Source organism: Ambystoma mexicanum, chromosome 10 (genome assembly GCF_040938575.1).
Source record: "Ambystoma mexicanum isolate Mex_15411 chromosome 10, UKY_AmexF1_1, whole genome shotgun sequence".
NCBI classification, from domain to species: Eukaryota; Metazoa; Chordata; class Amphibia; order Caudata; family Ambystomatidae; genus Ambystoma; species Ambystoma mexicanum.
This window is the reverse complement of record NC_090932.1, coordinates 780,624,578-780,650,496: the sequence shown is the minus strand read 5'-3', so window position 1 is coordinate 780,650,496 and position 25,919 is coordinate 780,624,578. Positions and strand designations below refer to the sequence as shown.

The 25,919-nt window shown below is 44.5% G+C and overlaps 1 protein-coding gene across 2 annotated transcripts in view; it reads right to left on the bottom strand.

Annotated features, from left to right (window-relative positions):
- LEKR1 (leucine, glutamate and lysine rich 1) overlaps positions 1-25,919 on the bottom strand; it is a 1,355,278-nt gene that overhangs the window by 126,194 nt on the left and 1,203,165 nt on the right. For both annotated transcript variants that reach the window (XM_069618435.1, XM_069618434.1), the window contains one exon: positions 20,776-20,853. In XM_069618435.1, coding sequence (XP_069474536.1) covers positions 20,776-20,853 — 78 coding nt within the window. The remainder of the gene's footprint in view (positions 1-20,775; positions 20,854-25,919) is intronic.

Sequence of the window (25,919 nt, the reverse complement as noted above, 5' to 3'; positions counted from 1 at the left end):
TCTGTTTTATTGACGCGAGCAAACTAGCACATGTTTCAGATAGCTTTCCTTATCTAGGGGGTAAGGATTCAACAGTAAATTGTCACAGAATTCTCGTCAAAAGTGTGTGTCCCAGATTTCCTGCTTTGACCATTATTTAGATTCAACAATGATTTCACAGTAATTACATAATTCGAAGGAAACATTTCTCCTATGTTGCTTTCTACTGTGGAAGTTTGGAACGTAAACAAAAAGTTTAATTTAGCCGCATCAGAAGCTTTAGAGAACTTTTTCTCCTCAGCTGTACTCCAATACAAGCGATAAGAATGGATGTAGGAGTTGTGGTGTTTTAATTGAAATTAAAAGGAGTTTGTCTTCAATTAGAGAGCTGATTTGTAACAACAAAAAAGCCTCCCTTCTTAAGTTGCTCATGCATGAAATTAATTAAAGCAACCGCATAAACTTTAACTGGCTGAGTGCTCGGGTAGCTGCTGATGCCAATCCACTTAATAATCGACAAATAAGAACATCAAACGTATTACTATTAATTTGGGAATTAGAGACAATTGAAAAGGACTGGAGAATGAACCTAGACTTGTCTACATACTGTGACGATTCGCTGACTCCTGTCAATTATCCCCAGGGGGGAACCCCTTTCCATGAGGATAGGGTGGGGAGGTCCCTGACCGATAGTCCCCCTAGGAGTCGGCACATGTGGGAAGACAACATGGAAAGAAACTCCCCTCCTGGGGACAGGGACGTAGGTCAGGGGTGAATCGTTGTATACCAACAACCTCAGAGAAAGAGAAATATATCAAATCCTTATGGGGATAAAAAAAACCTATCCAAAGAAGAAACCTCACCCTTCCACCCTTGAAAAGCCTAAACTGAACCTGTCAAAATATACTCTTGCGATATCCTCTCCTCCAAGTATATTATTCATAGTGCCGAAAAGAAGTCTCAACTTAACCGACTGACTAACTATAGTTGTTTCCCTGATAGTGCTGGGACAAGGAGGAGGTGCAGAGAGATGAAGAGCGTTCCTCAAAGCACTATGGACCAGTCTAGTGTTTCAGGAATTCTGATTGGCCAAAGTCAATACAAAATAGAAGAGAGAAAACCAAGCAAGGAGAGAAGCCCGACCTGGAGGAACCAGAAGTGCAGATGCCGACTGGAGTGAAGAAGCAACCTGGTTGCTGGCTGGAACCCAGGAGAACTTTTAGAGGCGTTCCAAATCGGTCCAGCGAGAAAGGACCGACCAGCGAGCTGGGAAGCCCCACGGTGAGGCGAAAGCAGTGGTGGAAGTGTGCTGCCAAGGGGAGCCGCACAACCCCAGAGGAGCAAAACGCTGCAGAGCTCCCAGAGAGCCACATAGCATGGAGAAGCATGCAGGAAAGTCCAAAACAGACGAGAGAGGACCATGCACATACATATGTAGTTTCCATCATGAGGTAAGCTTGGTTTACACTTATTTGTGAATCAAAGTGTATAGGTACGTGTATAAACAACTGACATCCCATGGCCCATGTCTGGCATGAAGGACCAACAAAACAAATACTGTGAGCAATTACTGGTTTGAATGGGCCATTATTTATTTTAGTCAAAGAGAAAACAATGAATATGCATAAACCTAACAATATACAGAAACAAAATACACCAACAAACTAAACATCAACAGTCATTGATCTGTAGAACACTATATAGATATCTGTGAAGAAATGTTCTTAAATATGGGTCTATCCCTTGGAACAGTATCTTTAAAAAGAGGTCATAAATATTGTATAGACAAAAAGAAAAATGTCTGCAGGGTATAATACAGAAAGCACAGTGGAAAGTGAGAATTAAAGAAAATTGTTCATAGACTTTGTGAAGCAAACTTGTTAGTAAATATCTAAATGATCTATGACAGGAATCTTGCAGTGGATTCAAGGAGATCCCTGTTTAGGCACGTTTTCGGCGAGGAAACATGTAGGTCATCTCACCTTCATCAGGGCATCAGTATTTGTGTTTTAGTCACATGCCAGAAATGAACAAAGTATCATTCTAAAAAGGGCCAAAATGGCTACAGTGAAAACTTAACCTACAGTGGAGGGGCAATAATAAGCTCCAGCATGCACCTACCTGTCCAGTGGGGTGGCCGCGTGTGGAGGAGCCGCCAACACTCGTGAATAAAATGTATAATTCCGGGTAGTGAGGCGGAAAGCTGGGGGTTGGATCGGTTAAACTGTCTGTAAGAGAAATATGGACCATTTTATGTTCAGGAGGTTGCCACATTGGGGCCAATTTAGTCATGGTTTATGTTAACTAGGTTCCCATGTGTTGCGTGGGTAAGACCCCCCTGTGTGAAGGGGCATGCTCCGCATATGTGGTGGTAGTGAAGGTAGTGGGTGCATCTGAGCACCTGATGTAGAGCACCGTCCCTAGATCTGTAGAGCGTGCAAAGATTGCATAGGTGGCCCGTATCTGAACTGTGAATATCGAGGTCTCATCTGCTCACCTTTGCTCCCTGTGAGTGACCACAGATGTGGCATGCAGTTTATGTCAAGGTTCTCATGTGGGTAAATGCAGTTTGGTAAGTAACTCCGGATTCCCATTGTAACTGTATTGGAACACTCTCACTTCGTTGGTATATTCCTGCTTGAGGCGGGGCTCCTAGGTGATCGAAGTGTTCAACTAGGCAGGGAAAAGAAGTCTGTGACAGGTGAGCTTAGTCCTCTGGTGATGGGTTATGATGGTTTTTACCTGGGGAATGAATCTGCCTGTATCAGTATTTGTGAGTGTGCAGCTTTGTTAGGGACGCTCGTTCTCAAGTTGCGCACAAATAGATGCAAGCCGAGAGGCAGTGCGTTGGTGCATTCTTGTCATGGTAACCGGTAGCGCTGCTGCGTAGGGGGTTTGCCGAGGTAGTCTGCGTTCCCAATGGGCAGAAATGGCTGCATTGATAGAGCTATATCACATGTGTGTAAAGCTTCCCGTTGGTATGGGAACGGGTATGCATTTGCAGTGTTCTAGTCCCGAATGGGAGAAGTGCATTCAACTGAAAAGCGCATCACGAATCCTCTTCTTCGGGCAGTACCTGGCAGGAAAGTGAACCAGATCTGCCAACAGCATCGTACGGGTCTGGGACTCACACCTATAGGACGGTAAAATAAGGTGAAAGGAAGACCAGGGAAAGAACAGCATTCCCCCTGGTGAAGTGGATCTGTGAAAAGGGCCTGGGGAAGGGAGTCAATCCCCCAGGCTTTGTGAATTGTGATAAAGTGCCTGAGAAGGGTAAGGGGAAGGGAGGCATTCCCTCTACTACGGTGAAACTATAAACCAACAGAGATCAGCCTGGGAAGGAAGCCATACCCCTTGGTTTTGTGTGCCAAAGCCAAAGAAGGCCCGGGAAGGGAGTTATTCCCCTGGAACTGTGAAAGTACTGAGATCAAGATACCTGGAGAAGGGAGGAATTCTCCTGGAACCCAATAATGAAGAAACCTATGGGCAATAAGGAATGATGTCTGAGTTGGAACTTTACCTTTTGAGTTTAAACTGAGAACTTTACAGCACCACAAGCTGGAACTTTGTTTTGTATCTTGGAAAAAAACTGAGACCTGGGAAAGGGAGTCATTCTCTCAAGTGAAGTTCCCACCTACCAATTTCAACTATGATCCATTGTACAGAAGAAGGGAGCCATTCCTCAGGAGCAAGAGGATCCACTACTTCTTTAGTTTAGTTACAAGCGTGAGAGACAGAGGTAGGCATTTTCACACACAACGGTGGACTCTTCATTTAATTGCACATTCTGACTGAATTCTTAGTTCCTTAGTTGAGGCGGGGAAGCCCCCTCAAGAGTTAGGGAGAGATGTTTCCTCTTTATATTGATTAATACATGTTTATGTCAACAAGCATGCCACCTGTGTGCCAGCCTCCATCCCAGTGTAATGTACCCCATACTGGCCAGAGAGATTCCCAGAGCAGCAAGGACTGGGTATGTTACTCTTGTGGAGGAACTGGTCATGCCACGATATGCTGCCTGCTTAATATCAGAGATCGCTCCCCATCATCCATCAAAAATCTCCATATAGAATCCTCCCAGACGGCCATTACTACATTTCTAAATGCACAAAGAGCAACCTTATGGTTGGGTGGTGGTAAGAAAGATTCCTTCTGTTCCCTAACTAAGGGAAAGAAATACAGAAAAGAGAGAGAAAAATAACTGTCCGTACATGGGAGGTAAAAACCTATATAGAATACCCGTAACACTATACCAACAGCAAGTGTGGGCTCACTTGGACAGTGGGAGTAAAAGATAGGCTGCGAGTCCACAATTATTACCAAAATGTTGGATGGAAATTATAAGGGAGGAAGTTAATTGCATCCATGGTCAAACATACTCGCAAACAAAATTAAAGATTAATATCTTGGAAATCGGCACATGGATCGCATGCAATTCCCAAACTCTCTACCCAATTGGTTTTAGGCAGCACTGTCCCAAAGTTCAATCCTTAGATGTCCCAAATAGGAGTGGAAGTAGAAACAAAGAAAAGGGGTATTCCAACTTCAACCAAAACACGTCTAGAGAGACACGAGAGGTCTCGCCAAGAATCTCAGAAGGGGAAGCGATCAACCTTTGGGGAACGGTATGTGACGATTGAGATACTCTCACTTCTCCGCAGGGGGGAGCCCCTTTCCATACGGCTAGGGTGGTGAGGTGACTAACTGATAGTCCCCTTAGGAGTGGGCACATACGGAAGACTTCATGGGAAGGAACTCCCCTCCTGTGGACAGGGACGTAGGTCGGGGCAAACCATCCTATACTCACAATCTCACAGAAGGAGAAATATATCAAAACCCTATGGGGATAAAAACTCCTACCCAAAGGAGAAACCCAACCCTTTAACCCTTGAAAAGCCTAAACTGATGAGATCTGAAGCTGCCAAAATATACTTTTGTGATATCCTCTCCTCGAAGTATGTTATTCATAGTGCTGCTAAGAAGGCTCCACTTAACTGACTAGCTAACTGTAGTATTTTCCCTGACAGTACTGGGACGAGGACGATGTGCAGAGGAATTAAGAGCAATCCTCACAACACTATGGCGCAGTCTATTGGTTCAGGAATCCTGACTGGCCAAAGCGTGCTGCCCCAGCCCATGGATTATGCACTTCTTTCATGTTTGTGTGGGTCCTTGACCCCTGTATACTTCTCTTTCGGGCTTTGCCGACTTCCATATGGGTCCTAGACCCTGACGAGCACTGGCGGGGCTTCCCTGTTTTCATATGGGTCTCAGACCCTGGTATCCTGTTTCTGTGGGACCTCTGTCCCTGTTTCACCCAATGTCTAACTGAACAGACCTTGTGTACTCACCTGTCAGGTACTGTTACACAAAGGATTATTTACAAAGTTTGTCTCAAACTGTAAAACTCTTCCGTTATCCCCTTTTTGCTTTTCAAATGTGCATTTTTAATCCATTTAGCACCCTTCGTGCCCCCGGAGCTGGACTGACCTTCGGGAAATGTTGATACGGTCTGCGGTCTGTTCTGGGTGCAGCACAGTGCTTCTGCGTCGCTGCCGTGCTCAGCGTTCTGTCTTTGACAGCTCTGCAGCATTAGGCTCTCCCTCGCATCCTTGGCTGCATGCATTTTTCTCGCTTTGCTTTTGCTTGTCGGGTTTCCCTTTTCCCCACCACCAGCGTTCTCCAAAGGCTATCATCACTGAGATCCCATCGAGGGTTTCCCTCCCCAGGAGATCCACCCGTTGAGTAACACCCCCAAGGGGACTATCGAGCAGCGGCCTCACTACCCTAGCCTCATGGGGAGAGGTAACAATACCTGGGATTCGTCACAGTGTGCATTCCCTAACAGTTAAGATGATAGCAGAAAACTAACCCCACATGTATAGTTTTATTGAAATGTTACATCCTTATTTGAAACAGTACACCATAAAGTCTTTTCCAGTTTCCTTCCGTAAGTTCTAAATAATAACGATGTGTGAAAGTCGAGCAATATCCAACACTCGTTTCTTGGTGACAGCTCCAGTTTATTTCTTTGCAGCTGCATAAACTGACAGAATAGCTTAGTCTTGAAAAATGTCACAGTTGCATGCTAACGAATCAACCTTTTATAGAGTTTTAGACATTTAAAATCTCTTGATCTATTCAGTTAGTTACATGTGAACATTATACTTCGTAGCAGAACATCCCCGAGCAAACAATAGTAGATTCACATCTCCTCCTTGCACATCCCTGCCTATCCTGACATCATGACATATTCCCTTTACTTCCAGTGGGTTGCAGGTCTATATGTAAGCATCGGCATCTTCTTTACCAGTAATCCACATGACATCCTCCCCTTGATTAGAGGGGATGAGACTGGTCTTTGTCTGTATCCTTTTATGGGTCACAGTTTTGCATTGAACAGAGTGTTGCTACACACACACACAGCCTTATGGTCCATTTCATGTCTGTGCCAACCAATCACAGGTAGAAGTGGCTCTGCTGCTTTGTACAGCAATAACCATGGTAGTGTCCTTTCTTCTCCTGCTGTCCCCTCTCTCCCCTCTAGAGCTTCCTTGCCTCCCCCTGCTAACTCCTCCTTGGCTACCTTGCCTTTTCCTCCTCCTTCCTCTTCTGCCGTAACTCAGGCTCCTTCTACACGTCTGCAGGGCGGACCTCTGATTTGTACCCCTCCCCAGAAGTCTTTCAAGGACAGCAACCTTCTTCATATTGCCACTCTAAATTCTCGCTCAGCTGTCAAACACTCCTCTGACATCTGCCACCTCCTGGAGAAACTTGACCTAGATGTCCTCGGTCTCACCGATACATGGTTCACCGCAAGCTCTGTTACGAGCTTTGACACTCTCCTCCTTGATGGCTACAAAATCCTCTACGAGCCCAGATCCAACCGTTCCGGAGAGGGTGTAGCCCTATCTTTCCCGAGTGGATTCCTGTCATTCCTACGCAGGCCTATTCATCTTTAGAATGCCTCGTCTGCAGGCTCTCTCTCTCTCCAGGCCATTCCCTTACTGTGGCTACCATCTATCGTCCAGCTGGTCAAATCTCCTCATTCCTCTCTGAGTGGACAGACCTCTCCTCTTCCCTCCTGGCCTCGATCACTCAACTCCTTCTTCTGGGAGACTTTAACATCCACCTGATGTTCCTTCCTTCCTGTCCTTCCTCTGGACTCTTTTGTGACCTCTGCAACTCTCTTTCAATCTCTATTCTCCCCTCTACCCCAACTCACTGTCGAGCACACGCTGGATGCTCTGATCTCTTCAGACCTTCCCCTTTCGATCCCTCTCACCACTCCTCTTTCCTGGAATGATCACTTTGCCCTTTCCGCCCAGCTCACCCTCTCTGTCCCTCAGGCCAAGCCATCTACAGCACTGCCACCTACCTTCTTGGGTTATCCGACCAATGAAGCGTGTGTCAGTTGAGGCTTTCGCTGCCACCTTCTCACCCCACTCCCCCTTGGCTGACTCACACCCTGAGACAGCCCTGTCCATGCTCCACTATGCTATGTCTGATACTCTTGATGTTCTTGCCCCCGTCATGAGGAACCGCCTGAAGCCCAAAGCCAAGTGCAACTCTGGGTACGACTTCGACCTTGTCACCCTTAAACGCAAGTAAAGGATGTCTGAGAGGAAATGGCATGCTTCCAGTACGCCCTCTCACAAACTGGCCTGCTGCCTGCTCCAAAGCCAAATACCGGCTCCCTGTCCGCACCAAAAACAGAGCCCACATCCAAGGGCGCGCCTCTGCGGCATCTAAGAACTCGGCAGAACTCTTTAAAATCTGTAAGGAGCTGGCCAATCCTGCTGCAGTCTCTACCTCTTCTGTCTGCTCCGAGGTCCTCTGCACGGCCCTGGCTTCTCATTTCATTTCCAAAACTCAAGAAATCCTGTCCTCTCTTCCTTCCTCTCCCCCTCCTCCCTCTACTCTCTGCTCTTCCTCTGGCCCCTCTGTGGCCACCTCTCCTCCTTTCTTCTCTGCCTTTCCCCTGTTCTTCCCAGACAAGGGTCCTAGACAAGTCCAATCTATGAAGGTCTCGTCAAAACGGGTTCACCCCTGTTCCTCCACAACCATCAAGGACCACATTGACACCGTGGCTCCTGCTCTGGCTGATTTCTGCAACCACCCCTTCGCCACTGGTGTCTTCCCCTCCCCCTGAAGCACTCCCTTGTGCACCCTCTTCTTAAGAACTCCTCTGCTGAACCTTCCTGCCCGGCTAACTATCGACAATCTCCAGCACTACTTTCCTGGACAAACTCCTGGAAAAGTTGGCCATCTCCCAGCTTAATATTCACACTGAATCTGTTGGTTGTCTCCATGATCATCAGTCTGGCTTCAGAGCTGCCAGAAGCATGGAAGCTGCTCTCTTGAACATCTGTGAAGACCTGCTCTCCAACCTTGATTCCAACAACCCCTGTGTCCTCATCCTACTCCGGTCAAGTGGCACAGCGAGTAGAGCGCCCGCTTTGACACCCGTGCAGAGCCTGTTAACGCAGGTTCGAATCCCGGCAGGGCCAAACTCAGCCTTTCATCCTTCCGAGGTCGATAAATGAGCACCACACACCGTGGGTAATAATAAGCAGCGCTCAGATACCTGAGGGTTTGTAGCGCTATATAAAAGCCTAATTATTATTATTATTATTATTATTATTATTATTATTATTATTATTATTATTATTATTATTATTATTATTATTATTATTATCTCTCTTCTGCCTTTGACACGGTCAACCATGCCATCCTGCTCAACTGTCTCTGTGATAACCTGGGAATCAATGATCAGGCCCTGGCTTGAATTACTTCTTTCCTCTCTGATCGACCCTCCCAGGTCCAACCTGGGTTCTTCCTCTCCTCTATCTCCATCTCCATCTCTACCTGTGGTGTTCCCCAGGGGTCTAACCTCTCTCCCAGGGTGTTCAACCAATACCTGGCACTTCTTGCCCACCGCATTGCTGCCCTCTACCCCAACTTGCAGTGCTATGCGGATGACAACTCATTTTCAGGCTCCCTTCCGCCATCTCTTCACCTTCTCTCATCTCTGGCTGTCTGTTATCCAGGAGTGGTGTTCCGCCAATGATCTCTGCCTTAATGCCAGCAAGACTGGGATTCTCCTCATCGCCACACCTGCTCCCTCCTTTCCTGTCACTCTGGCCAGCCTCTCCTGTCCCTCTTCCTGCACCCTGCTGTAAGGATAAAAACCTTAGAGTCATATTCAACTCCACACTCTCCTTCTCTCCTCACATATCTGACGTCTCTAAGAAGTCACACTAACAGCTGCACCTCCTCAGAGGTATTCTTCCTTTCCTCTCCTTCCCCCAGAAGCTCACTGTCTCCAGAGCTCTGGTTCTCTCTAGGCTGGACTACTGCAACAGCATCTTTCTAAATCTGCCTGCCTCTACTCTCTGCCCTCTGCAACTCATCCAAAACAGTACTGCGAGACTTGTCTTTGGCCTCAAACCCAGGGATCGTATCTCTCCAGGACTGAAATCTCTGCACTGGCTCCCACTGGCGGGGAGGATTAAGTTCAAACCCCTCTGCATTGTCCACAAGGCCGCCTGGGGCCTCAGTATCTTCAACCCTCTCTTCCTAGTATCTTCCTTCTCAAGCTCTTTGCTCATCTGCCTCCAACTCCCTCCAGGTCAGTCGCTTCTCCAACAACGATTTGATGGTAGATCACTTTCTTCTGCTGGGGCCTCCCTCTGGAACAGCCTCTCAAATTGAGGAGAACCATCTCCGGCTCCAGAAGCACCTCAAGACCTTCCTCTTTGATTCTGCTTTCTCTCCTCCTCTCCCCTGCTGATCACCTGGCTGAAACTGAAACTGTACTGGTTTACCTGGCTACCCTCTGATCTCGGGCCCATGTACCTTCCCCGCCAGTTGCACACCTGCACTGCCACCCTGGCAACCCATGCACTCGTGGACTGTTTCTGTATTCCTACAGCCCCCTACCAGCACTTGACACCTGATATCTGCACTTACCTGCCCTCATACTTGCTACTAGCTGGCCGCACTTTTATTTATTGTCCTTATTTATTTATTTATTACTGTTTATCATATGCACTGCACTGCCCACTCCCGTTCCCCCCGCCCTGCCCCTCCCCATACTTGCGCGATCTCAATGCCGCCTGGCCTAGTAATATTGTTGTCTCTGTCTTCCCTCTGTTCCCCTCCTTTGCCTCTCCATGCCTTGAAACACTTGTATATAGGTGCATTATAAATGCCGTATCATATCATATCAGAGCACGAGAAGCTCATCTTGCAGGAGATCTTCCTGACTAAAGAGTGTGTTCCTGACAGCCCACATGAGCCCAATCCAGGGTCATATGAACCTGCCCCTCCCAAACTCATCCCTATTGATGAGGTAAGTACACAAACGTTTCTCTGCACAGTGACTTCTTGATTTGTATCAGTCTGGATGATGGGCTTTTTGAAACAAATTGTTCACCTACCATTGCTGATGCCAGCTTTTAAAAGGGTTTCTGCTCTGGGGTGTACAGCTAGTGTATTTACTTTGATTTCCAATCTAGTTTTTGAGCTGGTCTGCAGGTACAATACGACAAATTACTTTGCTGGCATTGCGCTTAGCTACAAATATACAATGGTAATTTGTTGGTCTCCAATTTGTAAATACACAACACTATTTATCCAATGTTTAGCCAGTGAGCCATTTAATATAGTCTTATTGTTGTTATGCGTAGCACTGTTCATTCAATTAAGCCGACACGTGTTTTGACCTTAGGTCCTTTTCAAGCCATTTGCATTAAATGAATGTTCATTATCTCTCCGAGTGGTGAGGCTGTTATATATCATGGAGCATAGCCTGTCATATGCTGATGGGTAGTCCCTATGTGCACTCCTAGGGGATATAGATATCCCAAAAACGAATTAATATTGGTTCAAATGTATACAATATGTTTCAATGTGTAGCCCAATGGGTAGCAATGGTTTCAATTCATTGCAATGAAGTCAGTCAATAACAACACTGTGCTTTTTTCATTTTCACAAAATGATTATTAGCAAAATGTAGTAAAAGGAAGCAAACATTCAAAAGAATATGCCATTTTTTGCAATTTTCACAGAAAGGAAAACACAAATTAATAAGAGCAATTTGATAATACAAGTTTTTGAAATTTTCACAGAAAGAAAGACGGGCAAGTAAGAACAATTTGTTAGTACAGGTTTAACCAAATCATTCCAAAAGAGTCCAGTGTGTCACATCTCAATATAACGTCAAAGAGTTATGTGTTAACTTCCTCACTGTTAGGTTACGTGTAGTCCTGTCTCTAATTGATCCAAATATGTAGGCTGTATCAAAGATGTTTCAAACAAATGCTGAAGCGTTTCGGAATGAATCCTTCTTCAGGGCTGATGCTGCCTAACTAGATTCCTATGTTTCCAACTTCTAACACCCGATGTGTATCTGTAGATAACGCATACAGAATATGTTTTACAAGGAGTCCTATAGAGTTCAAAAAGCAATAAAATGGATAACTTGGAGTGACCAACCTTGTGTCATCTATTAAGATTCTTGACAGCAGTATTTAGCTTAAAGTGGCTGTTAAGGGAGTTTAAGATAACTTGGCTCAATACCATAAGTCATTGGTGGGTATACGGTCTGTAGCTGTCTGCGCGTTGCGTGCCATAGTTCGAAGAAGTGCTCGGTCAGAGGGCAGGAGATGTTAGAGCTGAAAAGAGCATAAGTAATAGCTTTGACCGCAATGTAGATAATACTATCTATATAATGTTGTACATATGCCTTGTGGCCACCATTTAAGAAAGTACCGCAGTATTCACGTGTTATCTCTATTCCCAAATACTAAATTACTCTCTTAGTGACTCTGTTCGAATATGTATGTCAAAGCATAAAGATAGGCATAATTCTAGGGATACTTTATATACATTGCCCAAATGTTCTGTTCCAGAAATGTATTTCTAGCCCGTAATCAATCTGCCGTCATAAAAGCGATATATATATATATATGCGGTCGTGTACACACAAAGTTGACGTGATTTGTGTTCATTCAGTTGGTGATAACTTGTGTCAGTATAATTATACACAGGCTCTCATACCCCGACTATAACAAAATCAACAAAAGTTTGTATTAGGATTACTTACAAGAGCAGCAAATCTCTCAGCCGTACGTTCCGCTCCTCGCTAAGTGTGATGCAAGTGAGAACTGTGTTGATATGGTTGCTTAGCTACCAGGGCGCATGCGCATAGCATCGCAAATAAGCCATCTTGGTATGGGTGTAAGAGTGTGTTGTCAAGGGAATGCGATATAGTCATCACTGAAAGTGAATCATTAATGAGCGGTAATGATTATCTCGGGCAATATTAATATCTCATCATGCCGCATAGAAAGTGAGGCAGAAGAAGTTCTGTCCCCTCTGCATTCGTAAAGTAGATCCATACTCAAATACTGTCGGACGGGCGAAGGGGCACCATGTCATACAAAGTAGAACTGGTGCCCCTTCTACCGTCCCAAGTAAAGCTGCTATAATGCATTGGTGTAAATAAAAACACATCATGCCTTCTGAACCTCGCTACACCGGCAGAAGCAAGTGCAGGGAAAGTACTTACTGTCCACAGAGTGTTGTATATCACTACCTCTCCCACTAATCTAACATCCATTAATCACATAAGTGTTTCATATAGTTCATACGGTGACTATATAGTATATCAAGGGCAAGTACACATTGACAATAACCCAGTAGAAAAAGTTGCACAGATACAGTTGAAAAAACACAATAAAAGAAACAATCGAAAGAAATACAATTCAATAGAAAAATCAAAATAGATCAAATTAATCAGTCCAGAACAATTACACAAGTATTAACACAGTGGCTACTGCAAAGTCAAAAGCACTGTTGCAATGTGAAAACGTATGTTGTACACCAAAAGTGTTCTGGATTAGTGGTAGCATTGTAGGAATAGCTCATGGCTTGTCAAACAAAGCACATCAAATCCGTTTCGCAGTTCATTCCCCTATGTTGCATTGAGTCGAATAGGTCAATCCAAAGTACCTCTCTCTGTAACAATTTCCTATTAATATCACCTTCTCTGTCACTTGAACAAGGATCACACATTTAAGCTCTGCTATTGTGTGTCTAGCTTCCAAAAAAATGTGATGTAACAGGAGATTTCAGATTTCGTGTACATATATTGGACTTATGCTCCATCCTTATTTATTTATTTTTTACGGTTTATCCTATGCACTGTACTGCTGAGAGAGATACTGAACGTTCATTTAATTCAAATGCCTTGAAAAGGACCTGAGGTAGAAACACGAGACGGCTTCATTGATTGAACACTGCTACGCAAAAGAACAATAAGACTATATTACATGGCTCAATGGCTAGAAATTGGATGAATAGAGTTGTGTATTTACAATTTGGAGACCAAAAAATGTCCATTGTATATTTGTAGATAAGCGCAATACCAGCAAAGTAATTTGTTGTATTAATCATTAAGGGATCAAGGGGCTAGATCCTAACTTTGCATAGGTCTGCTATCAGATAACAGGAACCAAAAATATCATAATTAATTTACCTTTATCTAAGCGCAATACTATCCCAACAGCCCCGATACTAGTTTTTGTCTTCTGCAGGTAGAGTGGGTTGTCTTTGTGGTCTAGTCCTTTGTTTCTGGCTTTTTCCTTTCCCCACCCAACCCCTTAGCAATTGGCCAATGCAGTCAGGTGTCCCTCTCACTGACTCCCAATGCCTTTCCTGATTGTAATCTGTAGACATTCTGCACAACAACCACTTGGTAAGGAGTTGTGGTGCTGGTTCGTGCTTTTTGGAGGGATTTATCTGTGTTTTACCTTGATTTTTTGAGCTGGTCTGCAGGTAGAGTGCCCTGTCTTTGCGCTCTAGTCCTTTGTTTCTGGCTTTCTTCCTTTCCCCACCCAACCCCTTAGCAATTGGCCAAGGCAGTCAGGTGTCCCTCTCACTGACTCCCAATGCCTTTCCTGATTGTAATCTGTAGACATTCTGCACAACAACCACTTGGTAAGGAGTTGTGGTGCTGGTTCGTGCTTTTTGGAGGGATTTATCTGTGTTTTACCTTGATTTTTTGAGCTGGTCTGCAGGTAGAGTGCCCTGTCTTTGCGCTCTAGTCCTTTGTTTCTGGCTTTCTTCCTTTCCCCTCCCAAGCCCTTAGCAATTGCCTAAGGCAGTCAGGCGTCCCTTTCCTTTTGTCTTGGCGGGATCATACCAGAATAGAGGATGCCAAAAAATCAAAGCACAAAATACAGAAATTTGAGACTCCCATTTTACAACCTATATATGTGGGGCGGGTTATGTAAACAAAAAAGGTGGGGGGGTATGGGGTGCTGCAGGGAGTCTACTCCCACATTTATATGTAATAAAAAGGGGATTCATAAAATTCAGTATTTTGGGATTCTATTATTTTCCCTGCAGCATTCAAGTAGATCCGTCTTGGCAGCCTTCTCTCAATGTTCCTCTTGCCTTCCCCATCCACCTTAATCCCTCACCCTGACCCTCCCTCCCCACTGCGTGCCCATTCGGTTCTCCATGGCCCGTGTCTCCACCCAAGTGACCGGCACAGCTGCACTTCAGAGGCCCTCCCAGGACAGCCTTGCCAGGGCTAAGGGCCAGAGGCAAAGGGCGGCACCCATCCCCTGTTTGCCCATGGGAACCCCAGACTGGCTCAAGAAGCTACAGCTACACTAAGGTAAGAGACAACCTCTATTTGCATAGCCCTGCTTTAACAGCGACTCATGCTTGTCCCAAGTTGTCCATATTCACTTCTCTTGATTCATACTACTCCTCATTGTGAGACCTTCACCTCTGATCTGCTATCTGCTTCCCCATGAGTACCCTTGCTAGGCAGAATCGATTTCTATTATTATTTCGATTGCTTTCAATCCTTGAACATAGCCCCTTCTATACTATAACACACTCGTAGGATAGTCTCTGTACCTCTCCCTCACACTTAATATAACCAATTCTTCTGTTGTTTAGCTGCACCCCGAGCATATACTAAACTGGGCCACAATCCTGACTAGCAAATGTAGTAAAGGTTTTGACACCTATTGAATCTTGGGTGTAGTACATGTTTTGAATATAGGTGCATTTTGGGTACAGCTAATGTTTTGAATCTAGGTGAGTTTTGGAAACAGCAAATGTTTGAAATCTAGGTGCATTTTAGGTACAGCAAATGTTTTAGAACCTAGGTTCAGTTTACACATTGCAGCAAATGTTTTGAATCCAGGTGCATTTTAGGTGTTCTAAATGTCTTGAATAAAAGTGCTTTTTCACAGGCCTCCCCTCCCTCTCCCAACCAAGTCCATGCTCTCATCTCCTCCCCTACCCTGACCCCCTCCGCTCCCCTCCATCCCCCGCCACCCAACACCTAGGCCATGACACTATTTGCCTCTCCAGTATATCTCCAAGGCAAAGTTAAGTATCACTCGGAGCAGACAAGAAAAGCAGACTAGATGCCCATATTAAAAGCAAAGAACCAACTGGAGCACAAGGGTATGTATTTCACACCACTTGGTTTCTAGCCGCAGGCACGATCACCCACCCGCATGCATTTGCCTCCATACACAAGACTGAAGTACAACACCACTGCCATCAGAATGCAGCTAAGTCCCATGATAAAACTCTGGTCTAGCTGGACACAACAAGTCTCCTGATCTTGCGCAGTCTCCTGACAATCTCTCAGCACCCATCCACATGCCTGATTGACATGGGTACATAACTGGGGCCCAGCCATCCCACCAAACATCCTATTGGCCAAATGCACACATTCATTCTAATCTCTCTGACAATTATCCCATACCTTGGACTTCAGTCCCCCGGGGGCGTTCAACCCACTAGCGATTTATGGACATACCAATGGGATAAAGGCACTCTACAAATGTCAAACTACTACTACTACTACTAATTTATATAAAAAATGACATGATTCAAATTAAATTATTTACAAGTCTAACCTCAACTATGAGTGCACATCCTAAGAGACTGAGGGCCCGATTCTCAATGAGGTGAAGTGAGCATGCTAAACTGCAAGCTTCACTGTGCCTTTTCCTGACGCCCAGACACCACGCTTATTCTGAAGTGGTCCTGGGCATCAACGTAGTGCACAATAGTGCATTGGCTCCAATCTGCCTGTTTTCAGAGATAGCAGGTGGATTGCAAGCCTCAGCAGCATTTTCGTTAAACTGCATGATAATAGAAATGTTACGAAAGTGCTGCTGAGAACACCATACACAGCAGACCTGCACTCCCAGGACAAATCATCCCATACTTTTAATACAAGTTGCTCTAGTTACCTGCCTGGTGTGAGGTGAGCAGTGTTTACCTGTTTATGGCTATCACAGCCCTGTAACATCCAATCAGCACGTTTACCTTAACTAGGCGAGCTCCAGTCCCAAGCCCGCTCACCTGCCCCAGGGCACCTTGTAAAAAGAACTAGTGCATACACCGATTTTCTGGTACTTGCATGCATAACAAAGGCAGTTGCCTTTTTGCAGCCCCTGCCCGATCAATAAGCATCACTTCCCACTGCAAACCTTGTCACTCCTCCACAACAGCGACACAGACCGCCATCAAAGAGGCACTATATCTGTGTGCCAATTTAAGCCTATCGCTATTGTGGAGGAGTGCCACTAGAATCGCCATGCAAAGGAACCTTTTTCGGAAAATGACCGGTGCTATTTTGGTTTCCAACCAATCCTAGCACCCAGCACACAGGTTCCCATAGTGGCGTTTTTTCCATGGCCTCTGTAAAATACACCTACTTTAGAATAGGTGTCAAGTACCGAAAATATCATAAACCCTTTATATGACTTTTCCGGTACTTAACACGTCCTTGAGAATCGGGCTCAGAATAGATATTCTGCATAGCAACAGGCTCTACATATGTAAGCATTGTACAAATGTTAAAACTTCTGAAGAGGAATCCAATCTGTCAATAAAAAGAGAGAGAAAATAAAAGAAATCAACCTCACAAAATGAAACAAAGTTCCGCATATCTACATGCTAGTATTTTTACAAATACTCACCATAAACTGCCACATAACACTCAACAATATCCAATCAGATTAATTACTAGATATCATGAAGAAAATGGTATCATGAACTTCAGATACAACTCTATTAGCACCCGGAGTGGAGGGAGCAGCAAATCCGGTTCCTTCAATCAAGGGCTGAAACTGCTAATCTCAGCCCCCGTTCCATAGAACCTGGAGGCTGCTTCCCCTGCCCAGCAGTGCCATCTTCCCCCCACTCTTCCATATCTGTTTTTTTTACGATTCCTTCTACCCGCATGCCCTTCACTCACCTCTTTTCATCGGCGGTGGCCCCTCTGCCGCCGCTCTGTGACTGCCATGGAAATGGAAAAGGGGCTCTGTATGGAATAGGGCAGCGAGACATCCTTGGCCTCAAGCCCAGGGACCGCATCTCTTCAGCCCTAAAAACTCTCACTGGCTCCCAGTTGCTGCACTGATTAAATTCAAATCTCTCTGCATCATCCACAAGGCCGTCTGGGGCCAGGGTCCACGCAATCTACAACTACTAAATACTCTCCTTCTAGACCTCTACGTTCCTCTGGCACCAACTCTCTGTGTGTAAAGCGTTTAGCTAAATAGAGGACCGAGGCCGATCTCTTTCTTCAGCTGGTTCCCTCTTATGGAACAGGCTCCCCCTTCCTCTTCGTCTTTAGCCGGACCTCCTCAAATTCCAGAAGCTCCTCAAGACTTTCCTTTTTACCTCCTCCTTCCCTTCTTCCCTCCTCTGTTAATCTCACAGTCGCTGTGATTGGTGACCAGGGCCCTTATGTGTCCTTTGGGTCCCTGGCATCCCACACCCAATAGCCTCAGCCTCTGCCTACACACAGCATTTGCCACATATGCCACTGTAAGCCTGCACTTACCTACTTCTTCAGCTCAATGCTTTCTAGCACTTACTATACTTGGCACTTCCATCTGCTGCTCACCTGCAAGCATGGACACTTGCAGCACTTACCCCCCACTCCCTCTTCCCCTCTTCTCTCTGTGCACTTTCACTTTCTGAATACTCACAAGGCATAGTCGGTTTGTCTTTTATCCTCCAGTGAATATATTGTTCTCAATCCCATATTCCCTCCCTGTCACCCTGTGGGCAGTTTGAAACACAATTTACTTGTTGTATAAGCGCCTAACAAATGCACAATAAAATAAAAAAAATAAAAAATATCCATGGCGCTCATCTTTAGACATTATTTTCTCCCAATACTCAAGAAACCACCTACTCTTAGAAATACATGTTGTCCTAGCTTAATGTCAAAAACGACATCCATTGCAGCAACAACATAGTTAAATCCAAGATTGTCGTTTTTTTTATAAATGTGGAAAGTACAGCACCTGCAGCTACGGGATCAAAAATACGGAACAATTTAAAGTAGGTTCCACTAGATCTCATGAGATTAAAAGCTACATAAATGACCATATGTGGAAAACACCATACTTGCACCAGCACAACGAAACTTGGTGAGAGGATTGGGGAACAATTTAGAGCTCATAAATCACATAATGAACAATATCCTATGCCTATTCATTGGCCTCAGGCGCACCAACATTTTAAGTGGCAAGATTCAAGAGGTTCTATCATAAAACAAATTACAGCAAACAGAAGAGGGCATGATACCTATCTTGCCATAGGTCTTAGACAACGAAAAGTAATCTGGATAAGCAAAGGTAGATCTTTTCTAAAAGGTCTTAATAAAGAATATGGATTAGGAGTATTTGTCGGTACTTGATTTGTATTCCATTTGTTATTAATATACCATTTATTTTGATTTGTGGCTTAGAATGGATTATGAGTGAAATAGAAAGCACACATTTTATCTTTTGTTAAAGAATGGCTCCTTGGCACTATTTAAGAGTTAAACAACCCACTCCGGGCCTTTAACTGGGGCACAGGGCCGTTACCATCCGTTCCAGCTCTTGGAATAGGTGATTAACGCTATTAGCACCCGTGCCATGGGCTGGGACGGGTCTAATTAAAGTATTGTCTTTATGTAAACGGGTTGCCTCATGGCATCTAATTTCCGGAAAGAAAATACTATGCAAACATGGTTGCCATGGAAAAGAAAGGTGGGGCTCCGTTACGGATGCCCTCTTCCATTTCTATGGCGGCCAAACGGGGCAGTACGGGAAGAGCAACAGCAGCAGCTGCGGCAGCCACCGCAATGAGGTAAGTGGGGAGAGGGAGATTGAAAACAAAGGAACAAAGGGTGGGGGAAGATGGCAGGTGGGCAAACCGGCCATCAGGCAGCTTGGAACAGAGGCTAGGTTGGCAGTATCAGCCTGCATTCCTAGCCTCCTGATTGGTTGGCTACCTCCCGCAGGGTCATAATACAACCTATGTAAACCTCAACAGTATTGCATTAGCCTCTTTTGGTGATTATTATAAATGTTTTATAATATCATGAAATTAGTTTGGAGAAATTAGGGATCCTTGCAAAGGCTGGTGCCACATTAGCATATATACCAAAATATATAACCTATTATTTCCGTGACTGTACATACGAGGTGTAACATTGTACAATTTTGCCCGATCGTTCTGAAAATATCTCGTAACAGGGATGGGTCCAAGTTTCATGATCAAATTTATGAAGCTACAGTATCTGATATATACACTCAGTTTTGTAGTATGTTGTTAAAATCAATTGCATATAACCCCATTTACTGTGTTTTCTTGACTACTTACTCCATTCCAGTTTAATGGGTTGCATAAATTGCATTCCAGTCCTTCTTGCGAACATATTCCATTTTTTTATTTTATTTGTTAGTAGAACGCTGCCAACACTCCTCAGTATATATTTGTGAACTATTTGGGTGAGTTCAGGTTTATCAAAAATATTATTGTCAGTGTATTGTGAGAAAAAGTGGAAGTTTACTGTTTCAATTTTTTTATAAAACAGCCCTTCTTTGTTTATTTTTGGATTCTTATACAAAATTCTCGACAAGGCATTTGACTGCGTGAAACACTTGTCAACGTTGCTCTAAGTGATAAACTGTGAACAAGGGATCATTTCATGAATGAACAGGATATCGAGTTTATTACTTTGGGAAAATCTTCATTTCAACTGACATATCTCAATATGAAAGAATGTTAGGCTTTGGACACTACACCAGGCGCATGCCTTCCAATATAGTAGTATGTGTGAAATCATCATTACAATCTAAAATCGATATGGTAAAATCAAACCAGCATAAGAATTAAACAATAGACTACATCCTAGATGCTCAGATTTTTTAAAGATGTTATATGGTAGTGGATAGTCGTGCAGAGAATTGTATCAATCATTAATATTGTGTCTATAGATTTAAATACAAGTATTTGTTGGTTTTAATATTCATAAAGAGTTTATTGATCTTGATAACCCAATTTTAGCTATGAAGTCAAATCAAACTAGACTGCTAATCAATCAGGAATGCTTAGAGGCAAGGTTTACTTACCTTCTACATAGTAGGCTGCACCGATTCCCTGAACCCATTGATACATTTTATTTTATTCAAATGGGAAGCCAACAAAGTATTCAGCTAGAGCCGAATACAAGAATTATTCAGCCAGAGCTGAATATTTGATTTTCCAGCCAAACATTGGTCAGGTACCTATTCAAAGTGCTACTTTTGTGCACCCCTACTTAATATATTATTTTTCCAACCAGCCTTTACAACTATAAATAATACGACTGATACGGACAGCTGCAAATATTATGTGTGTGTATAAATCCAAAAGAATGGTGTACAGTAAAAATTTGATGGGAAGAAGATATAAAAGGAGTACCGTGATTCTGCTTTTTCTGCATTATATTCCAGTCGTTGAAGCTGTGCTTGGCATTCTTCCGTTTCCTTTGACTTCAACCTATTTTGAAAATGAAATAACATATACTTTGATTTCTATTTAGCCTGTAACAGCATGGTGCATACTGCCAATTTCAATTCTCTTACATAAGAAACAAGGAAGCACCTTCACAATAACTTTCAGCATATTGTCCTCAATACTTCTACAGTATTTCACAACCAGAAGTTAATTCTCTGCTGGAATCAGTATTTTAACTGTACCTCCAGCGTTCAGATACCAGTGTACCCTGTTTAAGTATGTAATTCTAAGTGTTCCTATACATCTCTTACCTTTTCCCCCAGCATCTAATCCCTAGTTTTTCATTCTCAAGACATATCGTTTTTTAGTGCCCCTCTCATGTTTAATTGGTTTCTACTTGGAGGAGGAGCTGCCTTACAAAAACCTCAACTACAGCGGAGCAGCATGCGAGTGGCAGTCTGTGCAGTGAATGTGGGCTGTGTTGGCTTGTGGACCCTTGGCTTGGACTTCCCCCACCTCACTTCAGTGACCAGCTGCTGTTTGGCCTGCAATCTGTGAATAGACGCTGTTTTGACCGGGCGGAGCGGGTGAGTGTCAATAGTTCCTTTACTGTCTCCGTGGAACAATGACTTTCAATAACTACTCCTATAACCAATTTGTGCCTGAAATAGAAAGGAGCTTGCACACCCCTCATGTACGGTCTGAGGAGTGGCAAGCTGATAATGCCTCAGACTGAGAAATTCTCACACTTGTCGGACAAGGAGATTCTGGCAGCGGCGAACATACTGTTGCCGCCCTCCTCTCAGGAGGGTGCGTCTAGGATGCCCACAGAGCCCCCCTGCTTACCCGGCTAGATGGGGTAAGTCCGGGACCAAATACAAGGCAAATACTGGCGACTGTTGACGAGCGAGGATCGAGGGATATCAAATCTAATCCCAAAGGTCTGATTACTGCCTTTTTCAATCCAAAAGACCTCACAACAATTTTGTTACATCCCAAGCCAACCCCACCTGTACAAACAGCTAAGCCCCTATCTGTGCCCAGAGTTACATTTTCTGTGCCATACATTTCCATTGTAAGTAATGAGAGTTCCAGTTATTTGGACTCGCCACCTGACTTGGGTAAGAGGTATGTATTGGACTTTGATTCTACTCTTTCATCAATTGGCTCTCTACCGTTGTCTGCAGCTCTTTGCAACTCTGATGTGCCTTTCATACAGCAAAATGACAAATTGATCATATGGGCTGACTCTCTGAGTGGAGATCAATCGGGTCCTATGTGTCCTGGTTTCTCTTTATGAGTCTCTAAAATTAGAAACAAAATCCAATGCGGTACTTCTGGATTCACTCCTGTTCAAATTCGCCAACACAAAATTGCATGTCACAGCAAAGGAGTTCTCGTTTACTCGTGGTCTGATCAACATCAACTAACATCCTAAAGGGTCGGAGGTTGTTGTAATGGAAGATTGTACTATTGTGACAAATGGACCACACCATAGAGGAGCTGAATTTGTTCCTGTGGGGGTCATAAATTTGAATCTAGCCCAGCTGCAAAATGGGGCCAAACTAATGGATAGCGTCATACTGTGTGACCCGGACAGTGCCCCATCAACAAGGCACCGCAAACACAGGAAACTAAAAAGTTGTCCCTCGCTTCTAGGTTGCCCACTGACTGTCAGGGAGACTTGGGTCCTATCTCTGGAAGAGGTGATTCTGAAATTCTTACTGTGCCCTCAGGCTCCCCCACGGACCTTCGGCCCCAAATAAGGACTCGTCTAAGACCTCTGGAAGGAAAGTGTGGAAAATGAGGGGGGCTCCAAAGATGAAGTCAAGCTGGTCAAGTGGCACAGCGAGTAGAGCGCCCGCTTTGACATCTGTGCAGAGCTTGCTAACGCAGGTTCGAATCCCGACGGGGCCAAACTCAGCCTTTCATCCTTCCGAGGTCGATAAATGAGCACCACACACCGTGGGTAATAATAAGCAGCGCTCAGGTACCTGAGGGTTCGTAGCACTATATAAATGCCAAATTATTATTATTATTTTTATTATGAAATCAAAAAAGTGTACAGCAGTAAACTTGAACCCTCAAGCTTCCAGATTTTTTTCTGCGGTTCTTTTCCTCAGCTGAACTTGGACAAGGATCTGGAGCCCGCCAAACTTGGGGCTCAATCTGCATCTGTTCTCCCCCACGCCTTCTGTCGCAACTGCTTCTGTCCTACTTGACCCCTGTAAACCCTCAATTAGAGCCGGCGAAACGGCCCGAGCAAGTACACAGCAGCAGGCTCTCCCTACCAATGGCAATGGCCTGCTCAGGGCGTGTGGTCCTCCCAACCCTTAAATCTGGAGGTGGCGAGGGAAGTGTCAGGGGGTGGGGCTTTGTTGGGCGAGAACTATTCAGCAGTGTGGGCAATTGCCTGAAAATCAGTGAATAATGGGTGGAGGGGGAGGGAGAGGCGCAGCCCGATGGGCTTTGGTGTAGCCAGCCACCTCAGAGACATTGGACTAAAACCATGAACCCATGGACAGACATGAATAAGGGTATTGGCATTCTATTTGAAATAGTTATGCCTGAGAATATGGCTGTCAGTTTAAATCATTCAAATGGCTTGCGTCCATTATCAGAGGTTCCCAATTTGAAAGGAATTTCAACATCTGACATTAAGAGAGTTCACTTTCCCCTGAGAGAGCGTACTGAACGATCTGTGGTTAACTTCAATTTGAAACTGGTTGCAGACTTAGTACTGCATGAGAGAGAAGCTATTACAAACTTTGATTTTGACGTGATTGAATTTGTGGATGCCTGCTCAGTAGAGAATAATTTCAAGTCTGTAGGGTTAGATGAGCAATTGAAAATGAATATTAATGTTTTGAAAACTAAAATGGAGGCTTCTGAAGCCTTAAATGATTGGTCTTGGCTAATAAGAAACATGCAGCACTAACCTTCAGTAGGTCCCCCATTTAGAACTGGGATGTCGGATTCATTTTCTATCTTGTCTTGGAAAACAAGGGGTCGCTCGGGATATTGCATAATCAAATGGTTGGGTGGGAATTTAAGGCACAATGAATTGTCTGTCTGCAAGAAACCTGGTTACTGTCCCCTCCTGTTCTGGATGGGTGTATGATCAGTGCCCAGTCAGCCAGGAGGGGGTCACGTGGCAGACCGTAAGGAGGCCTGTTAACTATGATTTGATCAGACGACAGGCTCAGTATGATCCAGACTGTCAATGATTTCTATGGCATCCTTCAGACCCATGTAGAGCTGGTTGAAGAGGTATTTGTTCATCTGTTAATACTCAACGTCTACTGGCACGAGAAAGTGTTGGATCTATCCATCTTCCTGCATCAGCTAACTGGTCTAATTAATGATTGATGCGCTTCACACATGGGGGGGCCAGGTAATCCTGGTTGGGGATTTGAATTCCAATTCTATGATACAAGGTGATCCTGTGGGCCCCATGGATCGACAGAGAGTCGATCTTAAAACACTCAATGAAGCACGATGGCTGAAAAGCCTAAGTGGACTAGGCTTGCAGCATCTGAATGGAGATGTGCAGGGAGATATCCCGCACAACTCTACCTTGTCCAACGGTTCATCGCATTCAACCATTGATTATGTCTTCCTCACTGATTGGCTTTTTGACAAGTGTGATACACTCCTCATTTCACAAAACTCATTGAGTGATCACTCTCGGTTGGTCGTCAGGTTCTGCTTGGGGCACTCACATTCCCGCACGGTCAGAGTTAACTTGGTCACAAACTCTTCAGCAACCCGCTAATATTCGTACAAAGCCCTTGTAAAGAGGGTTAACAAATCCTTGACTGAAGTACTTGAGACCTCAACATATGAATTGAAGTATTGGGTGCTGTGCCCTTCCAGTTATGGTGAATTTGATCCAGTGCCAGTTGACTCAGGTAGGGGTTTGCCGCCCAAGAATCTTGGGACTCGCGCACATGCCTACGATAAGATGGTCGAGGCTAAGACAAAGCAACTCATAAGAGAACTGAGACTAAGGCATTGGCAAGATCTTGCCCCACATATGGCTGTTGAGCTGCATAGGCATTTATGCCAAACGTATCGTAATTGGCTGCGCAGCACTAGGGGTAGGAGATGCCTGGAAGACGCTGAGGCGCTATTACAGACTTTACGAAACAGGAATTTGCATGTGTTCTGGCAATTAATGAACTCCCCAGATTACTGCCAGGCAGAAAAACAGATAAATGCAGTCTCTGAGAACGATTGGTTTCTCAATTATTCTGCACTGTATGATCAGCCCAATGGTAATTTTCCCTTTTTACCACCCAATGGTGGGGAAAAGATGAACCTTGCAGCCATAGACCCAGATGAACAAATGACTTACCCCTGGTAACGTTCTTTCAACTGGATGTTCTTCCCACATATTCCTCATCTTTGATATCGGAATTCTTTTTTCGACAGAGGCCTCTATGCGTCAATGTAGTCGACTTGATGTCCCTTGAGGGCCTCTGTCTCGAGGATAATGTCATCGAAGGTATATATAGCACGCGTAACGCCCGTTGACTTCAGTTCTGTTTTTTCTTTTCAGTAGAAACTACCGGCATAACCACGGGTTTGACCGTACTAAGCTTTTAAAGAGCGAAAGCTGTAATAGCATGGGAAATTGTACCGTGGGGTAGGATGGGAGAGCGATGAGGAACACGCTGTAGGAACATCCTGTCGAAAGAACGTTACCAGGGGTAAGTAACTTGTCCTTTGAATGGATTGTGTCCTCCCATGTATTCCTCATCTTTGATAGACTCCCGAAGCAGTGTTTGTTTTGGTGGAGGGAGTAAGAATTTAGCTATCAATAGTTTCCATGAACCAAATGGAGGACAGCCTTTCCAAAGCTTCCATCCTGACCGAGGGAAGACTCAAGGCAGTAATGCTTTGTGAACATGTGTATAGTAGACCACGTAGCTGCCTCGTAAATGTTTTTGATCGGGACACCCCTTTGCAGAGCTATAGAGGTTGCCATGCCCCTGGTGGAATGGGCCCTTAAAGGAATGGTTCGGTCAGAAATATTATTGTCCCTATGGTTCGGCAATGTGTTTTTAACCATAAGTCGATCGATCGTACAAACATTTCCTATGCAC